General features: G+C 49.2%; 1 protein-coding gene and 2 long non-coding RNA genes across 6 annotated transcripts in view; 1 reads left to right on the top strand and 2 right to left on the bottom strand.

The window, feature by feature from the left end:
- The first annotated feature begins 506 nt into the window (after window positions 1–506).
- The window catches only part of LOC122163573 (BTB/POZ domain-containing protein KCTD12-like), a 29212-nt gene continuing 4408 nt past the window's right edge, over window positions 507–25310 (top strand). The window contains exons 1-4 of one of the 2 annotated variants that reach the window (XM_042824882.1): window positions 507–584; window positions 1611–2510; window positions 18091–18147; window positions 22593–22715. In XM_042824882.1, coding sequence (XP_042680816.1) covers window positions 1634–2510; window positions 18091–18147; window positions 22593–22715 — 1057 coding nt within the window. In that variant the 5' untranslated portion in view covers window positions 507–584; window positions 1611–1633. Of the gene's footprint in view, window positions 585–1610; window positions 3198–18090; window positions 18148–22592; window positions 22716–25310 lie in introns of those variants that run through there. The other variant, XM_042824883.1, reaches the window with a different exon arrangement.
- On the bottom strand, window positions 4513–25310 carry LOC122163575. 2 transcript variants are annotated; one of them, XR_006169989.1, is made up of 3 exons: window positions 24652–25310; window positions 6430–6571; window positions 4513–5197 (listed from the first exon to the last, which is right to left on the bottom strand). It is a non-coding gene; the product is annotated as an uncharacterized LOC122163575 (long non-coding RNA). The 2 variants fall into 2 exon arrangements; XR_006169990.1 differs by lacking the exon at window positions 24652–25310 and adding an exon at window positions 7651–8623.
- LOC122163574 lies at window positions 10395–24052 on the bottom strand. Of its 2 annotated transcripts, XR_006169987.1 has the most exons (4): window positions 23971–24052; window positions 23355–23500; window positions 17072–17132; window positions 10395–15167 (listed from the first exon to the last, which is right to left on the bottom strand). It is a non-coding gene; the product is annotated as an uncharacterized LOC122163574 (long non-coding RNA). The 2 variants fall into 2 exon arrangements; XR_006169988.1 differs by lacking the exon at window positions 17072–17132.

The raw sequence follows: 25310 nt of genomic DNA on the forward strand, positions 1-25310 counted from the left end.
GCATTTTGCCTCACGGTGTCCCTGTTAGGCCTGACATGGGTGCTAACACGGGTGAGGACAAAGCAGTGCACAGGGCTGTGGCTGCAGGAATCTGCCGTCCCTGTGCATCCAGGGACACTTTGAATCCCACGGTGATGGGAATAGAGGGGAAAGGGGGTACAGATGTAGGGATACGGGAGGGCTGCAGGATGAGGGGCAACCTGACCCTGGGAATGCCTGGAGATGCGCATCCAGTTGGTGCGTGGTGCCATTGCAGCGTAGGTGCCACAAGGATTTCCCTGCAGGATGAGGGCACCAAGTACCAATCCCTAATTTGGAGGAAGACCCTCCCACACCCTCTCGGCATCTCCCGGTCCAGAGCTCCCCGGTGCAGAGGAGGTAAACAGCGAAGGGAGAGGGCGGAGAGAGAAGGCAGGGGCGAGGCGGGCCCGGGGCCGCCAGGGGAAGGCGCTCGCAGCTTTCCCGGCTATAAAACGGCGAGGCCAGGGCCGGGCGAGCAGAGCGGTACGGAGGGAGAGCGCGGCACGGAGCGGCACGGAGCGGCACTGCTGGGCCCGCCCTGCCCAGCGCCCGGCGGAGCGGAGGTAACGGGGGCGGTGGGGAACCGGGAACGGGAGCGGCCCCGAAGCGCCAGCAGCCCCGGGAGCGGCTCCGGCTCCGCAGCCGCTGAGCGCGGGGGGCTGCTTTGTGTGTCCTCCCCGTTGCCCTGTGCATATCCTCTCCCCAAAATGGTCTCGGACTCAAAGCCACCGAGGAGCAGAGCCGGGGGGACCCCCGTTCCGTCTCTGCGCGAGCTCAGAACTCATTCTCACCCAAGTCCCTCTGATAGGAGCTGGAAGGACACGCGGATGCAAAACTCAGCCTCGGCTCTATTGCCTTTGCCCTCCGATTTCTGTGTAATTTGAGTTGAGGATCCTTTGGTGCCGCTCTCACAGAGCCATACGGCAGGACACGGGGATGTGGCAGTGCTTGCTGATGTCCTGTGGATGCGGGACGCGGCCCCGCGGGGGGCTCAGCGACCTGAGAGCTGTGCTGGCATCAGATCGGACAGAGCATCGGGAAGCACTACCAGGGTTGCTGCAGAGAAGCCCCTTTTCCCTTCAGTCCCAAACCCCTGCACAGAGCGTGGACTGGACTGGGAGCCTGTCTCTTTAGCCAGGTTTATGTGAATGCTAATTTTGAGTGTCCAGCAGTGTCAAATAAACAGCTTGCCTGTGGAAAATGCATAAATATGGGGTATCTGACCCATGGCTGGATCTACAGTGCAATGTTTCATGGCTGGGGAGATCCCAGCAGTCCTCATCTTGGCCTGAGCCTCTATTGAGTACTTTCCAGGAGCAGCATGGAGTAGGAGTGCCTGCAGCACAGCCACTCTGTCCTGTACACATGCATTTCTGACAGCCCTGTGGCTCATTAACTCCCCTCCTGCTCCCTTGGCATGCTAATCCAAGATAAGGATTAGGGAAGAGAGCTGACTTCCAGGCTGCCACAGGGACAGGGCTGATCTCATACTGCTCGCAGGTGGAACGGGAGTGTGATTGGGTTTGGGGTTGGCGGGACGACGTTGGCTGGCAAGCTTAACCCGGGCACGGTGCTGCTTTGTGTTGCAGGTGGGAAGCAGCAGTAGCTCACAATGGCCCTGGCGGACAGCGCGGGCTGTGCCAAACCCAGCGAGGATTTGCCTTTCCCTGAAATCATTGAGCTCAACGTGGGCGGACAAGTCTACATCACCCGGCACCCCACCCTGATCAGCGTGCCGGGCTCGCTGCTCTGGGAGATGTTCACACAGAAGAACATCCGCTCCTTGGCTCGCGACAGCAAGGGCCGCTTCTTCGTGGATCGGGACGGCTTCCTCTTCCGCTACATCCTGGATTACATGAGGGACCAGCAGCTGGTGCTGCCCGAGCACTTCCCGGAGCGCAGCCGGCTGCAGCGAGAGGCTGAGTACTTCATGCTGCCAGAGCTGGTGAAGATGCTGGCCCCAAAGCTCAGCAAGCAGAATTCGCTGGGGGACGACCCTTGCCAAAGCGACCCTGAGGAGCCGTCCCCCAGCGCTGACACCGCCCGCAGCCTGACCGCTGCCAGTGCCGCGCTTCCCAGTGCCGGGGCTGGCGGTGCCGGGGGCACGGGCACAGCAGGCGCTGCTGGCCCTGACATCCGCAGGGCTGGGTTCATCACCATCGGCTACCGCGGCTCCTACACGCTGGGCAGGGACAGCCAGACGGATGCCAAGTTCCGCCGGGTGGCGCGGATCATGGTCTGCGGCAAGACGTCACTGGCCAAGGAGGTTTTTGGGGATACCTTGAATGAGAGCAGGGACCCAGACAGGCCTCCAGAGAGGTACACCTCCCGGTACTACCTCAAATTCACCTTCTTGGAGCAAGCCTTTGACAAACTGGCCGACGCTGGCTTCCACATGGTGGCTTGCAACTCCACAGGCACCTGTGCCTTCGCCCACGACCAGACAGACGACAGGATCTGGACCTCTTACACCGAATATGTTTTCTATCGTGAGTGACACCAAAAATAAACACCTGTCCAACCACCGAACACCAACTTTCCCTTTCCTCTCCTGTTCCTTTAGAAGGTAGACATCCATACCCTGAATCCCAGCATCCTCCTTTTGTCTCCTTTTTTGAATTTGTTCTTGGGTTTTTTCCCTTCCTTTCTCCACTTTGATCCTGTTTGGCTCCTCCTTGTAGCAGCAGCTGTCGACCACCAGACTCCTTTCCTCTCTCCAAATCCTGCAGTAGATCCCAACCCTCCTGGACGCGTGGACTTGGACATTGCCACAGCGCGTTTTTTGGGTGGGAGGGATGGGACACCGAACTGTGCCAGGATCCCATCTGCCCAGGATCCATCTGTGATGGATACCAAACTCGGCTCTCATGCTCTATGTTCCGCAGCCAAGCGGGACCATGCTGCAGACACTGTGCTTGAGCATCCGAGGAGCCCAAGTGTTGGGTTAAGGACGTGGAGAAAGGTGGGCAGCAGAGGGAAAAGCAGCTGGAGGGAAGATGCAGCCTCACAGCATGGATATATTGCCATTAGCTCCTGTAAGCAGCTTAGCGTTTCGACTGTCGGTGCTGGGGAAGGTTAGCTAAAGCCGCACCCTCACCCTGTGTCAGGGTTTCTAGTTCGAAGCATCACTGCTGCCCTGGGGTGCCTCAGTGGGTGAGATGGGGGGGGGCAGGGGCTGAGATGCTTGTTGGGGTGAGGGGGGGGGGGGAGGGGGCTTGTTACTATAGGGCGTCAAATGCTTACACATCTCTCAAACTCTTGGAGGGCTGTCCAAAATGTGCCCTCCCCTCTCTGCAGGCTTCAGGGGGATGGGTTAGGATTGTACTGGAGGCATCATCTGGGCTCAGCCGCTGTAGGTCCAAAGGAATAATTGCCAGATGTGTTGCACTTTGGGCAGTCTCTCTGAAGGTCTCTCCACTCGCAGCTCTCCGCAGCCTGTCAGGGCTGGCTGCTGCTTTGCTGGGCGATGTGTAATAAAGGAACAAAACCCACTCGCCCGTGTGTGCGTCTGCCAGGAGGTTTGTGTATGCACCTGGGGGGTTGCTTGAGCAGGGCAAAGGGAGTGATGTGCATCAGTGCGTGGTGTGTTCAAACTCAAATCTACCTTGCCTCACTTTGCCCCTCTCCTCCTCTTTGAGCCCTGCCAGCTGGGCAGCTCTGCAGGGATGCTGATGCAATCCCAAATCACCCACTGTCATTCCCTGGTCCATCCCCTGATTCCTCCCCATAGCTGTACTGGATCTCAGCATCCCAGCACACACCTCCCTGCCTTGTTTCTCATCTCCTCGAGCGGCAAGAGGTGAAGCTCTGGGTTAGGGAGCTTTGCCAGCTGGATGCCAGCCAAAGAGGCATTTCTGCCCAGGGTTCAGCCAGGAGGGAGGCTTGCAGCAGGTTTCCAAAGAAGCAGGAGGGCTGAAGCCTTCTGGCACACAGGGATAGCTACAACTTTACGGCAAGGCATTCTGTGTCTGGATGAAGCAGAAGGTGAAAACGCTATTTTTATAAGGGCACATTCCTCATTGCAACAGCACTTTAAAGAGGAAATTACAACCAGCTTGCAAAAGAGAAAAGGGAACTTCAGCTCTTCAGAGAGGGTGAGGGCAGAATTAAAATCCTTTTACGTAGAGGAGGATAGACACTGTTTAGTTGTTGGGTTTTTTTAAAACTAAAGATTTTCTCTTTTAAGCAATTAGGACTGATTGGAAAAAGAAATTGCTGCCTTATGAGTAATGCCAATGTTAAGATATTTGCTTTTCCCCTCTGGAACTGGTCTGAAAAAATGAATCTCGTGGGATAAAGTGTTTTTCCCAATTGGGGAACCATAACAACAAAGTCAATGTGGTGTCAATCTGCAGGGCTGTGTGACGTGGGCTCTTAAGCACTATACCCCATGCAAAATATGATTGGAGCAGAATGTTTTGAATCATTTGAAAACCAATACATTATGTAAAAATACTGTCACTGAGGTCTAACTCTCTCAGCTCTGACAAATTTGAGGCTGTTTCTTTTTATTTTCTTTGAATACATCCAGTAATAGAAAGAGCGTGCATTTACTGCAGCCCAAGGCTGGGAGGAGAGCCTGGTTAATTGGATCCTTAGGAGAAACAATGTGCATAGAAGAGGTGGTGCAGAAAATCATCTGATCGAGGTTGTTATCCTCTGAGCCATCACAGCAAGTCACTCAAGCAGGGCAAAAAGAAGTGGGTGGCTGAGGGCAGGAGGGAAGCTCTCTCTCACCAGGGTTTCAAGGAAAAAGGGCAGATGGTGCTTTCCTGGTGTCACCTCTTTTGCCTGCTGCTCCTTCTCCGGAGCATTTCTGCTCAAGGGAAGTGTTGGGTCTTGCTCAGTTTGCTTCCCTGGAGCTTGCTGGACCTAAGGTGATCTTTGCCTTCCCAGGAGGGCAGCGCTGTTCTTCATTCATCCCTGGGGCTTTGAGGAGGAGCTGACTGCCCCAGCTCAGTGGCGGGTGGCTCTGCTGTCACCTCCATGGATGGGCACGTGGGCTATGCGTGGGCAGACCAACTGCTGTCAGCATCCGTAGTAAATCAGAATGGGTTGCACGTGTGTTGGGGGATTAGTCGTGTGTTTGCAAAAGTCCCCAGCCAGGAGGTATCCCTGTGATTCTTTCAATCTGACCTGCACTGAGTCGTCATCGGCTTTTCTGAAGGGAGCCCTGCTGTGAATGAGAGGTGGGAACTGCATTAATCTAGATGCATACAAGCCAACCCATCCCTATGTTTGACAGGTTGATGGTTGGACTCGATGATCTTAGTGCTCTTTTCCAGCCTTAATGATTCTATGATTCTATATGCCAGAGCACCTGCTTTGCGGGTGGGTTTGAGCATGCCATAAGAAGCCCACAACCTCCCAAGGTGGCCTCAGTGAAGTATGGGGTCCCTCACGGAGGAACACGGAGCACGGTGGGTGAGAGCATCCCTTGGGACGGTGGCTGCTCTCACCACAAAGCTTCCCCAAGCTGATGCAGCAGCTGCTGAGTTTCAGAAAGCCAGGGCTCTGTGCTCAAGGGGTGAGGCTGAGCTTTCAAAGCCTGTTTTCTCTCTGAGGGATAATGTAACTCACCCTTTCATTTAGAGGTCCCTAGAAAACCATCCATCCTAAAATAATATCACTCATTCAAATAAGCAGGGAGATGAACCCATGGGTCTGCATTCCCAGGCAAGCGCCCTGCCCACAAATTGCTGGTTATTGCTCTCTCGGCGTCTTGTTCTGCACAACAATGCAGATCTGAGCAGCCTGCCCTGTGAAACAGAAGCCAAATCCCATCTGTCTCCATCAGACACTTCTGCCACCGTGAGAGAACATCTGAAAACATTTTGTTTCTGGGTCTGTTTTCAGTTCTTCCATGAGGGAGCACTTCGGTGGCAGAAATGCCTGGTTGTTTCAGAAGCTCTGCTCTGTCCTGCCAGGATGCAATAAGGATGGAGGAGATCAGTATCTGTGGCTGGGAAGAGGACAAGGAGGTTCTTACAGGGTCCTTGCCTCATGAAAGAGCAGAAGATAGAAATGTTAGATGCAGAATCCCCATCTACCACCTGGAAATCCCAACCTGGAGGAGACCTGAGACTGCTCAGCACATCAGAAGATGGAGAGCTGCATAAGCACTTCACCAAAGGAAGTTTGTTCGGTCTGTGCTGACAGCTTGCTCTGAGCTTAAGCTGGTGACTTTGTGACTTGCAGATGATTTTCTTAAAAGGTTTTTCAGTTAAAAAGGTTTTGCATAGTCCCAGGTAGTAGATGGCAGGGAGTTATCACCCCACCTCCCCTGGGAGAGCTGTGCAGTATATGATTGAAAAACGTTCTTGCAAACAGGCTACAACAGATTTCAACTAAATGAAGCTCGACCTCATAGGACAATCACTACATCCAATGTCCCCTTTCCCTCCTTACCCTTTTCCAGGCTTGAGGCACTGTGCTGCAGGGTGCACTTTGCCAGCAGTACCTTTAACATGACTCCTAAGGACCCCAACATCCCAGGCAGCAGGACAAATCTTCCATCAGAAATCCATTTTCCCCCTGTTCAGACAGTACTCTGGAGAACAGAAAGAAAACTTCACTCAGCCCCACAATTTACTACTTCCAGCCCCAAACTGGATGATGTGATTCAGCAGGAGGCAGATGAACATGACACCATTATGGAGGATAAGCTCAGCTCTTTGCTGCATGCCACCCTCTCTTGCAATTCTAATCAGGGACATAAAGAGCATTAAGAAAAGCATTTGTGTGCAAAACACAAATCAGCTGGCAGGGGGTACAGGAGGAGCTGTACAAGCCCAGCCTTCCTGGATGAATTTATGAGCTTTGGCAAATGCTAGCGAGGGACTAGCAGGCAGGGATGGCACCACATTTCTGGTAGTTGAAGCAAGTGAGATGAAATTGGCCTCGTCATGGTCCTCTCCTATCATCATTCAGAGGACCTCTAAGCAAGGCAGGGAGGAGGAACAAATTGCATCCTCTTTTTCCATGGCTGAGGTCCTTGGTATGTTCTCCCAAGCTGATGCCATGGCTGACTCCATGCTAGAGTCAACAGGAACCACATCCTGAGGACAGGAACTACATCAAGGCCACCACAGCTCATTCTGACACCCAAGGCCTTTCAGAGAGCTCTTTGGTTGGCACTCCAGTGCCCATCTTCCACCAGTCCCCTTCCCCTGCCCAGATATGAGCTCAACCCTTAAGCAACAAAAGCACACGAGAGAACAGTCTTTGTGTGTTCCCTGCCTTGTGTGAGCTGTACAGGCAAGCAGCCTGCTGAGCCCTTGCAGGACATGAAGAGAGTTATTTTTGTCCCCATGGAGGCAGCTGGAGGTCCTGAGCAGAGCTGGAGTATCAAAGATACTCAGATGCTTAAAGCTTATTATTTGAGCCACAGATGTTGTCAGACTGTGGCTCTGAGTACCCACACCTAAATGCCCAATGGACATAAGAAATGAATTATTCTTCAAAGTGGGGAGAGGAGGGCAATGGAGGCAGTGCTGGTGCAGTGCAGCTGTGTACTGTTCCCAAGGTCTGATCAGATGGGTGATTGAACAGCAGAGGTTTCTGAAGCCTGAATGTCCCTGCCCTGATTTAAGCCTACTCTTACTAGTTCAAATCACAGCAGTTTCTTACCCCTGTACAGCCAGCCACCTGCTTTTCATTATAAGCTTCAGCCAGATGCTATTGATCAAGCAGCCAGGACAGCACAGCTCCAAGCCTGAACTGCTGAGTGTTTCATAAATGCCTGGATTTCCTCTCAACTGCAAAGCAACGCACAGTTGAAACAAAACATGAGCTTTGAGCTGAGCTCAGAGAAGGTTTTGAGGCTCTCAAGCATCCATTGCCTCTCTATCTTAAGTGGTGGCTTCCCTGTGCCCGCTCTTCCTTCGACCCAGAAGAAGTTGCCCAAGTGATCAAATAGCCATGAGAGTAGAGTAAACGGTAATCCCCAGAACTTGATGAGGCATCTAAGCCAGAGCGATGCTCTGAAGCAGGCAGCAGTCCAGCAGATGTCAACATGCTGTGCTGTTAGCTGAAGACAACCAGGCAGAGCCCAATGAATGAAACCCTGAGCAAACCACTATCTTCCACTTGGGTCTGGAGTGAGGTGGTGGTACCTTGGTGGGAGAAGAAGTCCCTGATGGAAGGAGAGGCCAGGCCAATGAAAGAGCACATGAAATCCAAAGTAAATCTTGTGGAGGCTTTGTGGGCAGGCTTGGTGACTTCCACTTTGTACAGAACTGTCCCCAGAGCCACCAGACAGTGGCAGAGCCATGATGGACCAGCCAACGCGGCCATCAGAGCCTGGGCATGGGACAGACCCCACCAGGGCATTTAGAGTTTCAGTTTTACGAGGGCTAAATCCCCAGCTGCTTAGCTTAGCAGTGCCATTAGACTCTCAGCTTTTGCCTTTGTTTGGTTTTTAATTCCAAGCCCTTTCCATGACAGGGAAGACTCAAAACTGAAAACCAAACAAAAGCATGAGTTTAAGGCCCAGAGGCCCAAATAAAATAAATAAAGGAAACTTAAAAAAAAACTATGTCAAGTTTTCCTTAACAGTCTTGTGTTTCAGAGTTGGCCAGATAGTCAGTGTTTATCAGAACCAGACTAGCAGATACTTGCAGACAGAGAATTTGATGATTTCCCTACCCTTGAGCATCCAAAGGGACGTGGTCTGGTAACAAAACCGTAGTTCTTCATTCATCCATGGGGCACATTGCAGAGGGAACAGCATTAAGGGCAAGGAGCCTCTTGACATATTCTTAAGCAGCCAGACTCCATCCCTTGCTCACCTGGGGCAACTCTATGCTTAAACAGCCTTGAGTTCTCCCCACAGATAAGTGAGAAAACCCACTGAGCTGCAGTGCTTTACCCCAGCTGAGGATCGCTTCCCCAAAGCTGAGGCTTTCAAGCAAAAATAAAAAGGGTAAAACCCCGAATCCTTCCCCTCTACAGCAGAACAACAGATCACAGTTTGTTTAGTGAAATCCATGCAATTATACCCTATTTCTCTCATTACAGCAAAGTCTTTTTGTGAATATACTGTTTTAATCAACTCAAAGAATTAAATGCCACGAAGAACACAGGAGGAGGTCTTCTGTAGGTGCAAGGGGACAGTGCGAGGGACCGCGGGCAGGGACATGCAGCTGCATCCTGGTTCAGGAGAGGAGGAATAGAGGTAGTGGGGCGTCAGGGATAAGGATTCCCCACACAGTGCTGGTGTTAGAGGTAGAGCCTGTGGTTGATGGAGAAAAAACAAGAGAGAAGTCAACAGGAAACCATTTCGCAACCCTCCTGTCACCAGCACAGCTCCTGCTCTGCTCAGCTCCGCAACCATGGCTTCCTATGCAATCTGGCAGCTCCCTCATCTCACTGATTTTGGAGCCACCCTGACATTTGAAGCTTTTATTTTCTTTTCTGGAGAACTTGCATTTTTAAAATCTCTGCACAACGCAGCTGCATTTCCAGCTTCTCGTTTGTGTAAGTGGAAACATCTCATTTGACTTCATTCAATTTAATGGAGAGACTCCAAGGGCAGAGAAAGCGAGGGTGCGGCCAAACATTTCCTGGTGGGCGTTCCCAAAATATCATTGTTCTTTGTGTGCAGGGAGAGTATTTAACACAAAACCCCGGGGAAACAAAAATCAACAAGGAGTCACACTGCAGTCTTTAACACTCATTTTGCTCCGGAGAACTGAAGTCCCCAAGTCCCAGCTTGGAAGAGTTCCCAGTCTTCTTGAAGTCACACGAGCAGAACTGGGCAGGAAAGTGCTTCTCAGCATGCCAGAAAGCTGAACGTGTACTCAACACATTGGGGTTACAATAAGGGTTTGTTGCCTTGCGTCAAATACCTCCAGGCTAATTTAACCAGAGAGTCTGGAACTCTTCTCCCTAGCATTCCTCCCTTCCTAACTCCAATTTTAATGCTTTTGCAGATTCCAGAAAGCAAAGAGTATTCCATGTGATGGGATATCTTTGCATTTTCCAAGAGAGATGAGGTCTTGGCACTGGGGAACTTTGCCGTAGGCAGTTCTCCTCCCTCTCTCTGCAGTAGCTGAGGTCATCTGTCAGTGTCAGGAAGGTGAACGACAGGCTGCCCTTTCTCATGTCAAACAGAGGTTTGGCAGGAACTGGGAAACCTTCCTTGTTCTAACATTGGCTGGGAGGCACTCAGCCCTGCTGAATGTTGCAATGATGGTTCTTCCTGGGGAGCTCCATCTCACTTTCCCTTCCCTTCCCTTCCCTTCCCTTCCCTTCCCTTCCCTTCCCTTCCCTTCCCTTCCCTTCCCTTCCCTTCCCTTCCCTTCCCTTCCCTTCCCTTCCCTTCCCTTCCCTTCCCTTCCATCCCCTTCCCATCCTTTCCCTTCCATCCCCTTCCCATCCTTTCCCTTCTCATCTTCAAACCTACCCACTTTTTTTATTCCAGAAATTCTGATTTTCCTTCTGTAGTTAATCATTAAAAATCACACTGAAATCAATTAGTTCTCCCCAGATTCTGTTTCAGTAAGAAGCCATTTAAGCTGAAATTCTTCATCAGAATTTCCCACCCCCAGTGCCAAGTGGATGGACAGGAGAGTGGTAGCCATGGCATGCAACAACCAGGCAGGAGGAAGAATTTCAGCACAATCAAGGAGAATTTTTGACAGAGGCTGCCAAGAGGAGACTGCAGGCTCACTAGGGAAGAGATGCTCACACGACTCCCAGGGCAAAGAAGGCTTCCCCACGTGCACCTGCACTTAGACATCCCCCAGCTAGCAGTGGTCACTGTGACCTGCTGAGCAGACATATGTCCACCAGTGATAAGATCAACAGCTCTGTGTACTCTCAGATATTTAGCAACGTCTTAGATGAAAAACTGTTGGAGGGGGCTAAGAACATCTGCAGTTTAACACATGCAGGTCCCACAGTGCCAGAGCATGGACTGCTTCCTTGGAGATGGGCAGCTGACTGTGTCCCTCAGGAGTTCAACCCATTCTCCACACATCAGTACTCCAGCACAGAGGGAGCTATTAATGTGAGGTGATACTCACTAGCAAGGCCATTACAGCTGAGGTTGCACCTTCAACATGGAGCCATTACCAACACAGATTTTTACTTGCCTGAAGCTGATAGCCTGTGCAATCAGGCACATTGATCTGCACCTTCAGCACCTTCAAGCTGGATGTCAGTCTGAGCTGGCTGTCCTTTGCTAGTCCAGCAGAAGTGGTGGAGGATGAGATGCCTATCTGGAAGTGGCACCTAGGCATCTAACACAAGGGCATTCACAGCATTAGAGGTGCAGATGTCTCTCCATGGACTCCACCAGGATTCCCAGGAGACACCTAAGCAGTAGGCTTAAGATACACTTGTGATGTGTGTGCAAAACCCATAAGAAACTGTGCTTTGGGCTTCTTTAGCAATTAGTTCAGCATTGACTGAACTACCCGGCTGGACAGAAAAGGTCTGGGAGTCAGCTGAGTGATCAATCTACTCCTCTGTATTGATGGAGTTGGTAGTGGCTGTGTGCTGAGAGGAAATGTGAGAGGAAATCCCACTTTATTTCATTGTCCCACTCGGTGGCCTCACCTCAAGCACTGTGAATAGTTTGTGTACCACAATATAGGGTCATCAATCTGTCAGAGAGCATCCAATGGGTGGCCACAAAGATGGGAAAGGGTTCCCAGGGCAGTGAGCACAGCCCCAAGGTGACAGAGTTTATGGGGCATTCCCTATGTAAAGATAATAGTTGGTCCTTTTAGTAGCCAAACTGATTGGGAAATTCAAGTTAATGACCCAATTGATGCCTTTGTCAGCAGCTGAACAAGACAAAGTGCATGGTGCTTCATGCATGTGGTTGTTGAATGGCTGTGCCAAGCAGTAAACTTTCCTCATCCAGCCAGTGTACCTGCAGCAGGCAATTATTTACATCTGAAACCATTGCTCAAAAGGCTGAGTCACTATAAATTAATCACAGCACACTTCTAGAAACTCCGGGTTTGGGTTTCTTCCCTGCTTGACAGCCCACCTGTTGTGCCCAGCCTCAGCCCCCTGGGATTTTGTAAAAAATATAGATGAATGCAGGACCGTGGAACACAGGTGGGGAGGGTAGAGCATGGGCTGCCAGCAGAAGGGTCTCACTGATCAGAGACACAGTTGGGACCTCAGTCCAACTCCATCCCCATGAACATTATGTCCAATACTCTGTAGAGCATCCCTTCATCATAAACTCCATCACTTTGGCCAAAATCCACAGCCACAAATGACCCCCTGCACACAATGATCCCCAGCATTAATTCCAGGTATAAACGAGCTTTTCAGGGGGAGGATTTCATTTGTTTGCAATCACATTTGTGCTCAGTGGCTGGAATAGCTCAGCACCACCTGCAAAGCAGCCCCCTCTGTGCCTCTGTGCGTCATTTTTCCAAAGCCCAGAGCCATCCCTGCGGGGGGAGGACGGTGGCCTGGAGCCCAGCCCAGCTCTGCATCTGCACAAACAGGACGAGGTTTGATGGGGCTCAGTCGTTCCCTAAAATAACATCCCTACCCTGTGTTTTAATCCCTTGGAAAACAAAACCCCAGTCGTTTCCAGACAGCAAGGGAGAAATTGCAGGCTCGGGTCATTCTCTGTGGCTCGGGGGAGTTTATTTTCTCTGGGGCTGCATTTTCCAGGATGGCGCTTCCTGAGAAAGCCGCTTGTCTGGGAGCTGTCGGCATGAGCTCAACTCGCAATAATCTGGAGACCCGGGGTCAGCAGGGAAACCAGTTGTGCCAGGAGTCTGTGGGACCTGCCCCTGCTGCAGGATGAGGACAGAGGTGGTTTAGGGCATCTCAGACAGAAGCAGCCTCGTTAGCTGGGAGCACACCTTGCAAACTCTCAGTGTAGCTGGACTGTGGAGGAAGGACAGTGAGAGAAAAAGATAAATAATCCAGAATAAATAATTTTAGCTTAAGGCTGAGCCTGGAGCTTTGACCTCTGTGTGGGCTGGGATTGGTGCTCATGCTTTTGAGCTAAGTCTGGGCTGGCAGGTCTGAATTGCTCTGATATAGCCCCAAGCATCCAGGAATGGGCATCAATGGCCTCCATCACCTGTGCCATGATGTGTGCCAGGATTTAGGTGCTGATGTTCAGGAGCTGGAGGGCACACGCAGCAGATGGCTAGGAAGAAAAACACTCAAGCTGATGATAGAAGCCCGTGAGTATGACCCCAGCCCTCCCCTCATATTTGCAGAAGAGCTCCCACTCACTCAGTGCTCAGCACTTCTCCCCAGCTGTCTCACTGTCATTTGGAGGTTTCCTGCCTGAAACCACCCCTGCTAGGCGTAGGTACAGATAATATGGGCTGGGAGGGGCAGAGCAGAAGTTCCTGCTGTGGGACAGGAACTACACCCTGGTGTTCTCTCCTAAGCAAGGTTTTGCTGCTGAGAAACCTGGTCTAGATGAATTGAGCAGACGCTGCTGGAGCAACAAGCAGGATGTCTGCCTGCAGACCAGCTGCAATCAATATTGTCATTAGCAGCTCTGCTGGTGGCAGGGACAGTAACCCATGTACAATGCATGGGATGCTCTGATCTGCCCAAAAGAAACAGGATAGGAATTCTCCAGAGAAGCTGAGAAAACGTCAGTCACTCAGGTGTAAAACAGGGCAAAATCAAGCAGAAAGCAGAGCTGAGAAAAGGCTTATGCTTTGTTTAGCATGCATCAGGGGGAAGAGAATTTGGCAGAAAAATGCATGCCAGATAGCAGTATGTTTGCAGGAGCCTTGATGGTGGGAGACATGGGTATGTTCTCCTCAGCCTGGCACTGGGACTGGAACATACTGCCCACCAGAGTAAGAAGGATGTTGACAAGCTGGAGGAAGTCCAATCCAAGTACGAGTGATGAGGTCTAGTAACCATAGCTTATTAGGAAATGCTAAAGAAATGGGCTTTGTTTAGTCTAGAAAGAAGATGACGAGAAAACAGTTCAGCATCAGGCTAAGTTTAATTATAAAATGGATGGTAATCAGTTGTACTGTAAGGTCAGGGTAAGAAGGGCTGAGAATAGAAACACTGAGGTCGCCACAGAGAAGTGACTGGGCGTTACTAACACCTCCTATCAGCTCCAGCAGCACCAGAGGCATGTCCCTGGGGAGGGTTGGTGTCTCCTCTGGATAAATTTGGACAAGCATTTGCCAGCAGTGCTCCCCTAGAGCACATCTGTGAATCCACCCATCCCCAGAGCTGATAGGGAATCACAGGGATGCTCTCTGCCTGCAGCCTGGCTGGGGTAGACCATAAGAAGCCCCATGACTGTCACTGAGGAGAAGATGCTGCGCTCTCATTTCCGTCTCAGCTGTATCTTTCATCTTGCTGTTTTACATCACCCTCACTTCCTCTGCTCTGCCAGCACCTGCCTGCTTACCCCATGCCACTGTTGCCTATGTCTTCTGCTTAACCCCACCTGCGTCCACAGCCCTATCTGAGCTTGCATCTCCTTGGTGCCTGCAGGAAATGAGCTACAGGTGGGGGACATGCACAGATTTCAAAACGCATAATAAACAGAGGTTGGAAGGCTCTAGCAGGCAACTGGCAGCACCCAAATGTGGTTCATGGTGCCTGTCTATGAACACAGGTAACTCAGAGGGAACATGTTTTCATGAGCTCTTCAAGGAGTTCCAGGCTTTCCTGGCTTTCCTGCCACCACAACCCGCAGCTTGCTCTGCAGTCACTGAACCACATGTGCTGGTGCTGGCATTTGCTTCTCCTACAGCCTAGCAACTCGGCAGCAGTGACCCTTCACATCCATGGGATGCAGTGCGAGAACTCCAGTTATGACCCAGATCATCTCTCCTCCAGGTCTTCACAAAGCACTGCTGGTTTTCTCTGCCTCGACACCTTTTTCAAAGGAGAAGCCATAGCTCACCACAGGGCCACCAAAGCCACACCATCTGAAAGGCTAACAGTTCTTTTTTTTCTTTTTTTTTTTTGCCCCTCTCCTGCCCTAGCATTGCCAGGCAGAAGGCTAAAATCAGCCTTGGAGACTTTGGCAGGCATGTCTTTACTCTGGGCCATCCCACCTGTATTTACCAGTCTTTTCCAGCTTTTTCCTGCAGTGAGGGCACTGACCTGCATAGCCAGCAAGGAGATGTAAAACAGTACAGTTGTGATTTTCCATTTATACCATTTCACATCTGAAAAAAAAAATCCAGTGGTTTGGTTTTTTTTCTTCTGAGGACTAAAAACAAATTTTTAAAAAATATCAAGCCATTATTTAAATAATCAGTGGCTGGGAGTACAGTGACACTGATTTAAAGGGATTAAGCTCCAACCTTCAAGCTCCGTGAGGTTGCATTTTTCTGATTGATTCTTCTACAGACAATGGCTGGGGGGAATCACCCTGGCTTTGCCCCTTTATAAAGTTTGGGTCCAGAATCACCAACACCCAGGGATGATTGCTTGGGGAATGTTGTCCCTCCTGTAAATAAAGCAGGATGCTCTCTGTGGGCATGGTGTCAGAGATCAACTTTTCCACATGCAGGAGCTCTGAGTGCAGGATGTGGAGTTAAAGAATTATTTGCACTGAGTAAATCTTGATGGTGGAGACCTGGGAGCTACTGCTTGTGCTTTAAAAATACAGGGGAAATATATATATATATATTTATATATAAAAATATGTAATAGCAGTAGGGTTCTAAAGTGTTGCTGGCTTTTCCACTCATCTCCTGCCCTTTCTCAGCTCCTCTGAGCACCTCCATTCTTTGCACCACCTTCACAGAATTCCCACTCCTGTCCCAGAGGACGTATTCTGTAATCACATCAGCTCCAAAGGATGTTAAGGGAAAACTGAAAAGCTTTCTAATAATGAATAAACCTAGGGGGATTACGTGCCCTGACCTATCTAGAAATGATACGTGAGCAGACTGAAAATGCAAACTAATACATTAAAGAGAAAGACTGGGAGAGGATTTATCAGCCCAGCTCTGTGTCCTGCCCTTGGCTGTGCCTGGCAGAGATGTTTCGGATTGAGGTGGAAGAAACCCCATGAAAAATCCCTACGGTTTGTGTTGGCCCTGCTCTGGGAGGATCCCTTTAACCTTGGCTTGTGGCAATGCCCAGCACCCCTTAGCATCTTGGCCTCTGTCTCTTATCATGTCAGTTTGTATCTAACCTAATTTGGGGATGGAGAGCCTCCTTAAAGGGCTTTCCCATTAAAAGCCATGTGTTTTTATGATTATAGCAATTCCCCCATCAACTCCCTCCTTACTTGTTTTCTCATGCCCCTCCTATCTCACCCTCCCAAGTGTAAAAACCCCTTTGTGCCTTTCACAACCAGCTTTGGGCAGACACTACTCCTGTCTGTCTGTCCCGAGGGGAAGTGGCCAAAATTAGAGCCCAGCTCTATTCCCTGAGCGTATTTTTGCATAGATCTTCTGTGGTTTCTCATCTCTGTGCCCAACACAACAAGCTCAGAGCGCTTAGCCAGCATTTCCTCATCTGCCCAGCACAGCCCCGGGGTCTTGCTGTATTTTTCTAATTCAAAACCCACCGAAGTGCACGAAAATCTCAAGCTACGCCCTCTCACACGCATCGCTTTTCACTGCCCAGAGTTTCAATTAACCTGTCGGCAGGCTTTTCATTAGCGCGCCTTCGTTAAGTCCCCATGCAGCCTCCCTGGCCTCAGCCAGCAGATATTACTCTCTGCTCTCTGTAAAAATTTTCCACTTGACTGTTTGCCCTTTCCCCTGCATCGTTAACAAAAGATTTCATCCTAAAATGGACTCTCAGGGATGTCCTATTATTATATTATTTATATGTCGAGAATGAACCCTTGATTCCATTTCTTCTTTTCTCCATCTTAATAAGCTTTTAATACACTGCGGAAGCCAGACAATCCCCCCTTGGCAATTGAGTTTTCTTAAAAGCCTCTTTGATGGTCTTTATCAAAAAGCACTCAGGAAAATGTATTAACTGTTCTCCATTATCCACTATTTTGTTGACTTATCATAAGATGAATACTTTTGCCCTGTGTATTAGGAGCATGCAGACGGTTTTTAACTCTGCCTTTAATAATTATTTCAATTTGCTTGCTGCGTACCACATCAGTTCCAGTTCCTGAATGGATCCTTGCAAACGTGTTCAGTTGAACCATGTATTTGCTGAAAAAAATGCAGGTGTTAATTAAGACTAGTTGCAAATACACCAAAAATACAGGAAATAGCACTGAAAAAATACCTTTTCTGACATATGAAAATGTGTTTCCTTCTGCAGCTTTAATTGAAATACTGTTTTTCTCTTCTCAAACAATATAGCAAGATTAAGTGTAATTTTAGCCTGAGTTCCACATTGCATTAATGTGTTTCTAGGGAAAATTTCTTTCCAATGGCAACCAGCTCAAGCTAGAGAGGGAGAGATGTCTCTTTTCAGTGTGATCTTCTTCTGTGATTAAACTAAATGACACCATTTGGGGCTTTCCCATAGACATTCACCTTCTCAACAAGCACAAAAATGTTTGGTTGTACCCTACAGCTGGTTGTATCCTACAGCTTTCTAAGGAGAAAACCGTTGGCTGTTCTCCACGGCTCTCTTGTTAGAAGGGGTTTTGGTGCTGATGTACCGAGGGGTGCCAAGGGGACTGGGTTGGAGGGATATCCACCTGCTCAGACATCTCCCTTGTCTCGGGGATGCCATGCAGTCCATTGCCTTGTTCCTGTTCCTATAGGATGCTTTTGGCAAACATCTTCCCTTCAAAAATGGCCACTTCCAGCTTGTGCGAGAGCGTCTCTTCAAATGAAATAATAAGAGGGGGTTGAGCTGGTGGTCCTATTCTTTGGTTAAGGTAGGGTCTCGTCTTAATCACTACTGCAAAATTATATGAAGTGCTCTAGAGGGATGCATCAAATTACCTATCAGAGGCATTTCATGACAAATCATGTAAAACCAGGCTGGGATCACAGTGCACATCCAAGGGAAATTCACTGGACATCATTTTTCATGTGATGGGTGCTCTTTCCCTTTCCTTGTACCCCTCCAAGGTATGTGCTTTTTTGAAGGGAAGTCACCAATGTTGTCATAGTGAAGCGGAGAGCTAGACCCATATCTTTTCCTTTTCTCCAGGTCCTGTCGTGCGAGGACAACTCTCCAGGCAACTCTCCAGGCACTTCAGCCTCCCAGGTAAAGGCACCCCAAAGGATGGTCCAGGGCAAGGCTGGGTGGTGAAGATGGTCTTGGAGGGCTTGAGGAGCCCAGATTCAGTAATATTGTTGTGCTGCCCCTGATTCCCAGGAGATTCAGTGCTTGGTGGCCATAGGCCCTTCACCCCACTTGCAGGATGTCATCTAAACTGTTGTATTGCTGAATAAACTGGTTTTGAGACCAAAAGTGAAGCCAAGTCAACACATTTCAATAAGGACATCAAAATCTTCCCAAATACTGGGCTTTAATCTCTTTGAAGGCTGATTGGAACAAGGATGGCTGGAGAAGATGCAGAAGGGAGATGTAACCATCTCTTGTGTATTTAGTATATGAATAAGGATCCTCAGTAAGACATTCTCGTGAGCATCTGTATACATGGAGATGGAGACCAACAGGACAAGCTGAAAGACACTGTATCTCCCTTGAAAGCACAGTGGCTCCATTGCATTGCATTTCTCAGCTCATACTTGACTCCTGACACACAGGGAAATGCTTTCCACACATTCCTTGGCTTTGGGGAAAGGCTGTAGGTCAGAACCACAGTCATTATCCAGAGGATTTATGTTCCTAATAGGAAACAGAAAGGTGAAAATTTCAGAAGTAACATGGAAGAGAGGCTTCCCCAGGCTGGATCAGACTCTGGCAGATTTTGCAATGTGTTATGTCTTGGTCTCAAACTCTCTTTGAGTAGGCACAAAGAGTGAGAAAAAGGTAAAGTAGGCAGAGGACTCTGCAGTTTCAAGACTTCCTCTCAGTTTTGGGGTGAAGTGGTTTCTATTCTCTGAAAATTTATTCACCCTTCTATGACTTCTTTTGGAAAGAGATAATGATGTTCCTGCTGTCCACTCTGGCTGGACGTGCACTTGAACATAGGAGCTGGACCCATGGCATAAGGGTCTGCATACTGCGTTTCTGTGTATTGGGATAGGATTTAGCTCAGATCATTACAGAGCTGCAGTGATTTTGTGGCCCTCAGCTCCCCAAACTGACATTAGAAGAAAAGTTAAAAACAGGAAATCTGGTGGAAAACTCCAAGACAAAGGGGCACACTGGGAGTAAGTTGCTGTTTTGATTGACTCATCTGGATCAGGCTGGACAGAGGTTCTGCAAAATAGGAAAAGAACTTCTGGATAAAGGAAAAGGTGAAGAAGACATTTTTCCCTTTCTTGTTGCCCAGACGCTGAGACTCTGCTTGGATGATAGAAACACAGATCTGTGCTACATGGCCAAGGCATCTGCCAGAGTGGATGACCCAGATCCTCATCCCCTGCTCTTTATGAACTCTTCCCTTTGGGATTGAGCAGAACATTTGATTTGGCTTGAAGAAAGGACTTCTGCTGTTCTTTCTCCCAGTATATTAAGGGTTGCAATCATTCCCACCTTCTTCTTTCACTTTCCTGCCTCTGATGTCCCCAGCTTGGTCAGCACACTGAGCAGTCTCCCAGTCTTGCCTGGGATCTCCCTGTGAGACCATCAGTGTGTGGAATTTCTTCTTGGCAAAAGTAACAAGAGAGGAATTGAGCACTGCGTGGAAATCGCCTGTGGGTCTGCTTTCTGAAAGGTGACTCCTGGAAATGATACAGAAATGCATATTCTGGTGTAAAGAAAGACAGCTGGAGCCACTTTTGTGCTGGACACACTGCCAGGGAACAGCACGTTCAAATGTACAGTCTTTCTGGAAAGCACTTTCCCAATCCTTCCTCATTGCTTCCTTACAAGCAATTCCTTGATGCTCTTGAAGGAACCTTCCACTTTGCAAGCAGGGACCATGACTGAGATCATCATTTTTCCATAAAATGGTGGAAGAACAAGAAGCATTTGGGTGGGGAGATGTCTTCCATACAAAAGGGCAAACAGTAGCTGAATTTTGGCAAAAAATGGAAAGTAACAAGGCCAGACAAGCTGTGTTTTCCTTAGAGATAGGAAGCAGCTAGGTAGGTGGAAAACCTGAGCCAGGATAGCGCAGTCCTTTCTGCTACCTTCTCACTGCTGAAGTGAAATTTTCAGATCTCACAGCTGAGGCTGTGCTTTGATGAGGGTTGGGACATGAAGTTTTAGCTCAGGAGAGGTGTTCTTAATGGACCTGAGGCTTTGGCACCAATAGAAACAGGTGACCCTGCTCTGGTGGCCTCATTCTGCACCAGTATCAGTGAAAGCAGGGGGACTTCTGTTTTCTCTGCTGGAGTGGTTTGACTCCTTGTGGAAGGAGATTGGCAGGGAACCAGCAATAAATGCGTATTTCTTTAATAAGTACATCCTCATGAATCAGTCCTGGCAGATGTACAAGGCAGGCTCTGGGTTTCCTCAAACTCTGGCTGACTCCAGGGGAGAATTCATTTCCTAGCATTTCTCCCCATCCCCTCTCCTGCTTCACCCATTGCCAAAGAAGGCTTTAACCCAGGGCCAGCACCAAGAGCTCCAGCCACTTGCTGTGTCCTGAGCACGGGAGGCAGAAAGCAGCACATGAATTACAATGACTTGAACTACTGGTTCAAGTACTGGCTTCAGAGCCATCACTTTCAATCAAGCCATAAACTGCCTGCGATATACAGCCTGTCTATATGTTGTTTGTATGGCATTGACTGAAGAGTGAGCTAAGCTAATTGGTGGTGAAGTCATTGCTATTAACACGTGAAATCCCTCCTATGCCTGGAGCACTCTGCAGTACAACGACTCCCAGGGCACTGAGTTGTATGTCATAATTCTGAGGTTGAGTTTTTCTTCCATTGGGAGATCTGAATTCAGACCTGACTGCCTCCACATCTCTGTGTATTTGCTGGATGAAATCTTGGGCAGCTCTCTCCCATAGAAATTCCTCATCCAGACTGACACAAGGGGTTTCAGTGGGATGCCATGAAGGACACAAAGGAGGATTCTATGGGCACAGGGCAGAAGGTTCGGTATAGTCCTTACTGACCCCTTGCAACAACAACAACAAAAAACATATATAATTATGAAAAAGACATGGAGATTGCTACCTCCCATCTGCCTCCAGACAATACAGAAAAATTAGAAAGATCTACTTTCAGGTGTGCAAAGCCTCTGCACAGAGAAGCACCCACCCTCTGCTGGCCGGCACACTGCTGCTTCTCCTCCTCCCTCAAATCCTATTAGTATTAGAGAAGGATAGAGCTATAACAGGAAAAGCCACCTCTTAGCAGCACTGCTGACAGCTTGCCTTTTAAATCTTTACTAAGAGCTGGCTTGCACAGCTGCTCTCATCTGCTGCATGACAGCACAGGGAACCACAACTCTGCCTGATGCTGCATCCTGGGGTCACTAAAGCACACCAAGGAGCCTCAGCCTTGCAGGTCTGACTCCATCGGAAACTCTTTCCTCTCTACATATGTGTCAGGACCTGAATTCAGGACTTTATTCCCTTGTCTCATATGGGGGGGAGCAGATGCTCTTCCCCATGTCCTACACTCCTGGACAAGTCTGCCAGCAAAGGACATGATGCACCGTGATGGCTCAGGAGCTGAGTTCTGCCCTCAACCCATGCAGCACCCAGAAGTGTTTCAAGGCCCCGTGGCACAGAGTTCAGCTCAGACTTCCTCCTCCACATCTCGACTTGGGACCACAGACTGTTCCCGCAATGAAAAGGGTGCAACAATAGCTACTCTGGGACATTAACTAGAACCGTTTATAGGCCTGCTGAAACATGGTGACCACAAAAACTTTTCTAGAGTGTCTGGGCGAAGAATATTGCCATAGAGAGTAAAAAGCTGTGTTTACAGCTCAGGAAAGAGTTTGCAACTGCAATTCAGGAGTGACGAAGGGCATGGAGCTTGCTGGGATTCTGCTGCCCTCTCCTGGACGCAGCATCTTATTTTGCCCCATGAGTTCATGGGCTGTGGTTCGTGGGAGCTGTGTGTGGATAGGTTGTCTGCAAAGCCTATTTCTCCAGCATCCGTATAGAGTAAAAAGGGGGCCTACATGGATGAGAGTGTGCGGTGGGCCATACACATGTGTCCCACTGTGTCCTCACACCTTCAGTGCACATCACAGCCTTTGGACGTATACACGAGCAGCTCAGAGTTGCCAATCCCGAATGATTTGGGTGGGGATTTCTAGTAGATGTGTCCCCACAGGCATATCCTGCAGAAACACAGCCACTGTCACAGGCAGAGCAGGATCAGCCCAAGGAAATGACACAGTCTGGACTTACTGCATTGTGGGATGATCCAGTTCTGAGACCTGGTCATGGAGAGGATGGGCTATTACCATCAGGAGGGACCTGGGAGGCATTGAAGCAGATAGTGCCCAGACCCCTTTTCACCATGGACACACAGCAGGGTTCTCTGGGAGGTCATTCAGGCCCTGGTGATGTTCGTATGTGGAGTGCAGCCAACTCTACCTTCCTTGCTCTCTGTGCATCATTCACTTTCTATGAGTTTCTTTCCTTGGTCTTGATTTTTTTTTAGGTAGCTCTTGGCTCAGTCTGCCTGTTCCCCAGCCTTCAGAAACAGAGCAGAGCCCTAAAAAACACATGTCTTCTTCTGAGCCCATCCTGGACCTCAAGACAGACACAACAGAAGCCCTTCCAGGTGAGAAATGTGCTGTTTGATGTGCTGGGTGCCTGCAGTCAGAGACAGAACCGTGCATTGGCCACCTTGATGGACCTGCACTAAGCAGTAGACTCTGAATAGAGATATGTATTCCTGTTAGTCCTGTGTATAGTTTCTTCTTCTTCCTGCTATATCAGTTCCTCTACTTCACACACCCTATTCTCTCCCAGCTCTTTTTATACCGTATCAAGCTGGCACAGAGTACAAGAAGTCCCTCTGGCTTACAGTTGACTTGGCAGGGACACCAACCTGGAGCTAGTGATGGGCAGCTTGCTCTCAGTGAGTCCCATGGTGATTTCTGGAAGGAATGCCTCCTCTGGAGCAACTATGGTTAGGGCTGCACTGTTAATGAAGCCTCTTCCCATCAGTAGCAAGGGTGGGATTTTCATTTGAGGGTCACTGTATGTAGGCTTCACGGGTTTCTTCTCACCATGTTTTCAATCACTGTGAATCTGGGGTGCTCTGGTTTAGCCTCAGTGACCATGAAGCTTAGCTTTGTCACCAGAGGGGGTCTTCTGGGCCAAACAGTGTGAGATCTCCACTCAGAAACATCAATCTGAGTGATACTAGCCTATGTAATCCCACAACCCAGACATATCTGTACTGTTGCGTGCTTACCATGTCATAAGTCAATACAAGTTATAAGTCATGTCCATACGCTTTCCCATGCTCAAAATACTTCCCATGCTGAGCTGTTTCCAGGAAGAAGTTTCCCTGTGCACATGCCATGGCAGAGATCAGATGGAAAGGCTGAATCATATATCCTGGGTTGTAAGCATTTAGACAATTCCACAATCAGGATGGCTCATCCAAAACCAGTGATCACTCATCTCCCAGTCACACATGAGTGCCCCTGATCTCCTGAGAAACTGCAAAGCAATCCCTGCCATCTGCTGACACAGCAGAAGGCAGCAGTATCCATTTGGTGGAAGCTCCCAGCAAGAGACATGGAGATGCAGGTCCCAGCATGAGGAGCTGCTGCTTTGCCAGATTCTCCTGTCTTTCTTGAGCTCATTTATAGAGCACCCAGTGAAGATGACACCCAGTTAGTAGGCATACACTTCTAGCTGTAAAAGACTTAATGTTCCACTGTTGGTATTTGTATAATCAAGATGTTATAATTACAATATAATTGTGTAACCAATAGATATCAAGATGTTATAATCACAATATAATCAAGAGAATTAGGCAAAGTAAACAACAATCACAAAAGAGAATTAGTGGAAGAGCTTACCCTTCAGCTGAGCTCACCAGAAGACACCAAGAGAGATGATCTCCAAAAGAGGTCCTTCCCCACTGGTAGCCAGCTCTTAAATAGGTCTAGGAGGGGTGCAGCCAGGCTCCACCCCCTTCCGGCAGCACAGGAGAATTGCCTTCACCTGTGCTCCTCTGGCTGACTCAAGGCTCGCCTCAGGTGATCAATCAGAGGTTCAGGCCGTGACTCAGCAGTTCCCATACAGTATTTTATAGCCAAAAAACACACAAAAGTAAGAAACCTTTTTCTCCTACCAATCTCAACTACATAGAATATCTGTGCTCCCTTTTTTCCATTTGCACATTCTATTTCCTCCATCATCTTTCCACCATCCCACCTGGGAACACATACAGTGATAATTTCCCATGGCTGGGAACAAATTATCCCAGGACCAATGCAGTAACGCACGCTGAGACATCCACTCTGACACTTCTCTGAAACCTCCTCTTGCTGGGTTCCTAATGCAGCTAGTGATGGTTTGCTTCAGGTAGACATTCCCCAGGCCAGTCCATGCCCTTGGAAAAATCTCCTGGCCCCTTCCAGCTTGCAAATCTCTCCACAGGGAGAGCAGCTCCTCATGGTGGGGCAGCACCTCTTGCAAAGTATTTACCATGTGCAATATTGGTGACTGACTCCTGCCAAGGAATTGGAAAGTCTTACCTGCAGAGATTGGCTTGGCAAGAAGTGCACAGTGAAGGCTGCTTTTGCTTCATGCAGCACTGAACCATATTCCCCAGAGCAGAGGTTTGTTGGTGTGAGTCAGCATGGATCCACTGGCTGCAGCTGCAGCAGCTTGCAACATCTGCCACTGTAATTTGACCTCTCATGTCTGAATTCATCCTGTTTTGCCTAAACAAAACTTGTTGCAAGTCGTCTCCCTGCCATAAAGCTGCAGTCACTGACTCAAAAGTAAAATGAAACATAGCAATTCTGCTAAGTGTCTGTCTGACAGAACTGCTGGCCATCAGGTAGGGGTTCCATCTCTACTGGTGTGCTTCAGGAAGCATCTCTCAGCTCCTCCAGCGAACTGCAGGCAGACATTATTCTCAGAAAAGATTTTCCCTGCAGCTGGGACATCTCACAGCATCAGCACCAGCAGGTCCTGCTAAGAGCTTTGCCCCTCAGAGCCAAACCTTCCCTCCAGGAGGAGTTGCTCATCCTGCAGCCAGCTCTCAGAAGCACACGTGAAATCCCCAAGTCCTGCACCCACCCAACCTCCTCCTGATGGCAAAGTCCAACCTGAGTGACAAAGGACAATCTGGATTATTGTTTCAAGGCTGCAGAATTGGATCTGTCAAGGGATCCACACTGGGTAGCTT

The sequence above is a fragment of the Centrocercus urophasianus genome, unplaced genomic scaffold (genome assembly GCF_019232065.1).
Source record: "Centrocercus urophasianus isolate 14NV4802_14NV808 unplaced genomic scaffold, USGS_Curo_1.0 seq_24, whole genome shotgun sequence".
NCBI lineage: Eukaryota > Metazoa > Chordata > Aves > Galliformes > Phasianidae > Centrocercus > Centrocercus urophasianus.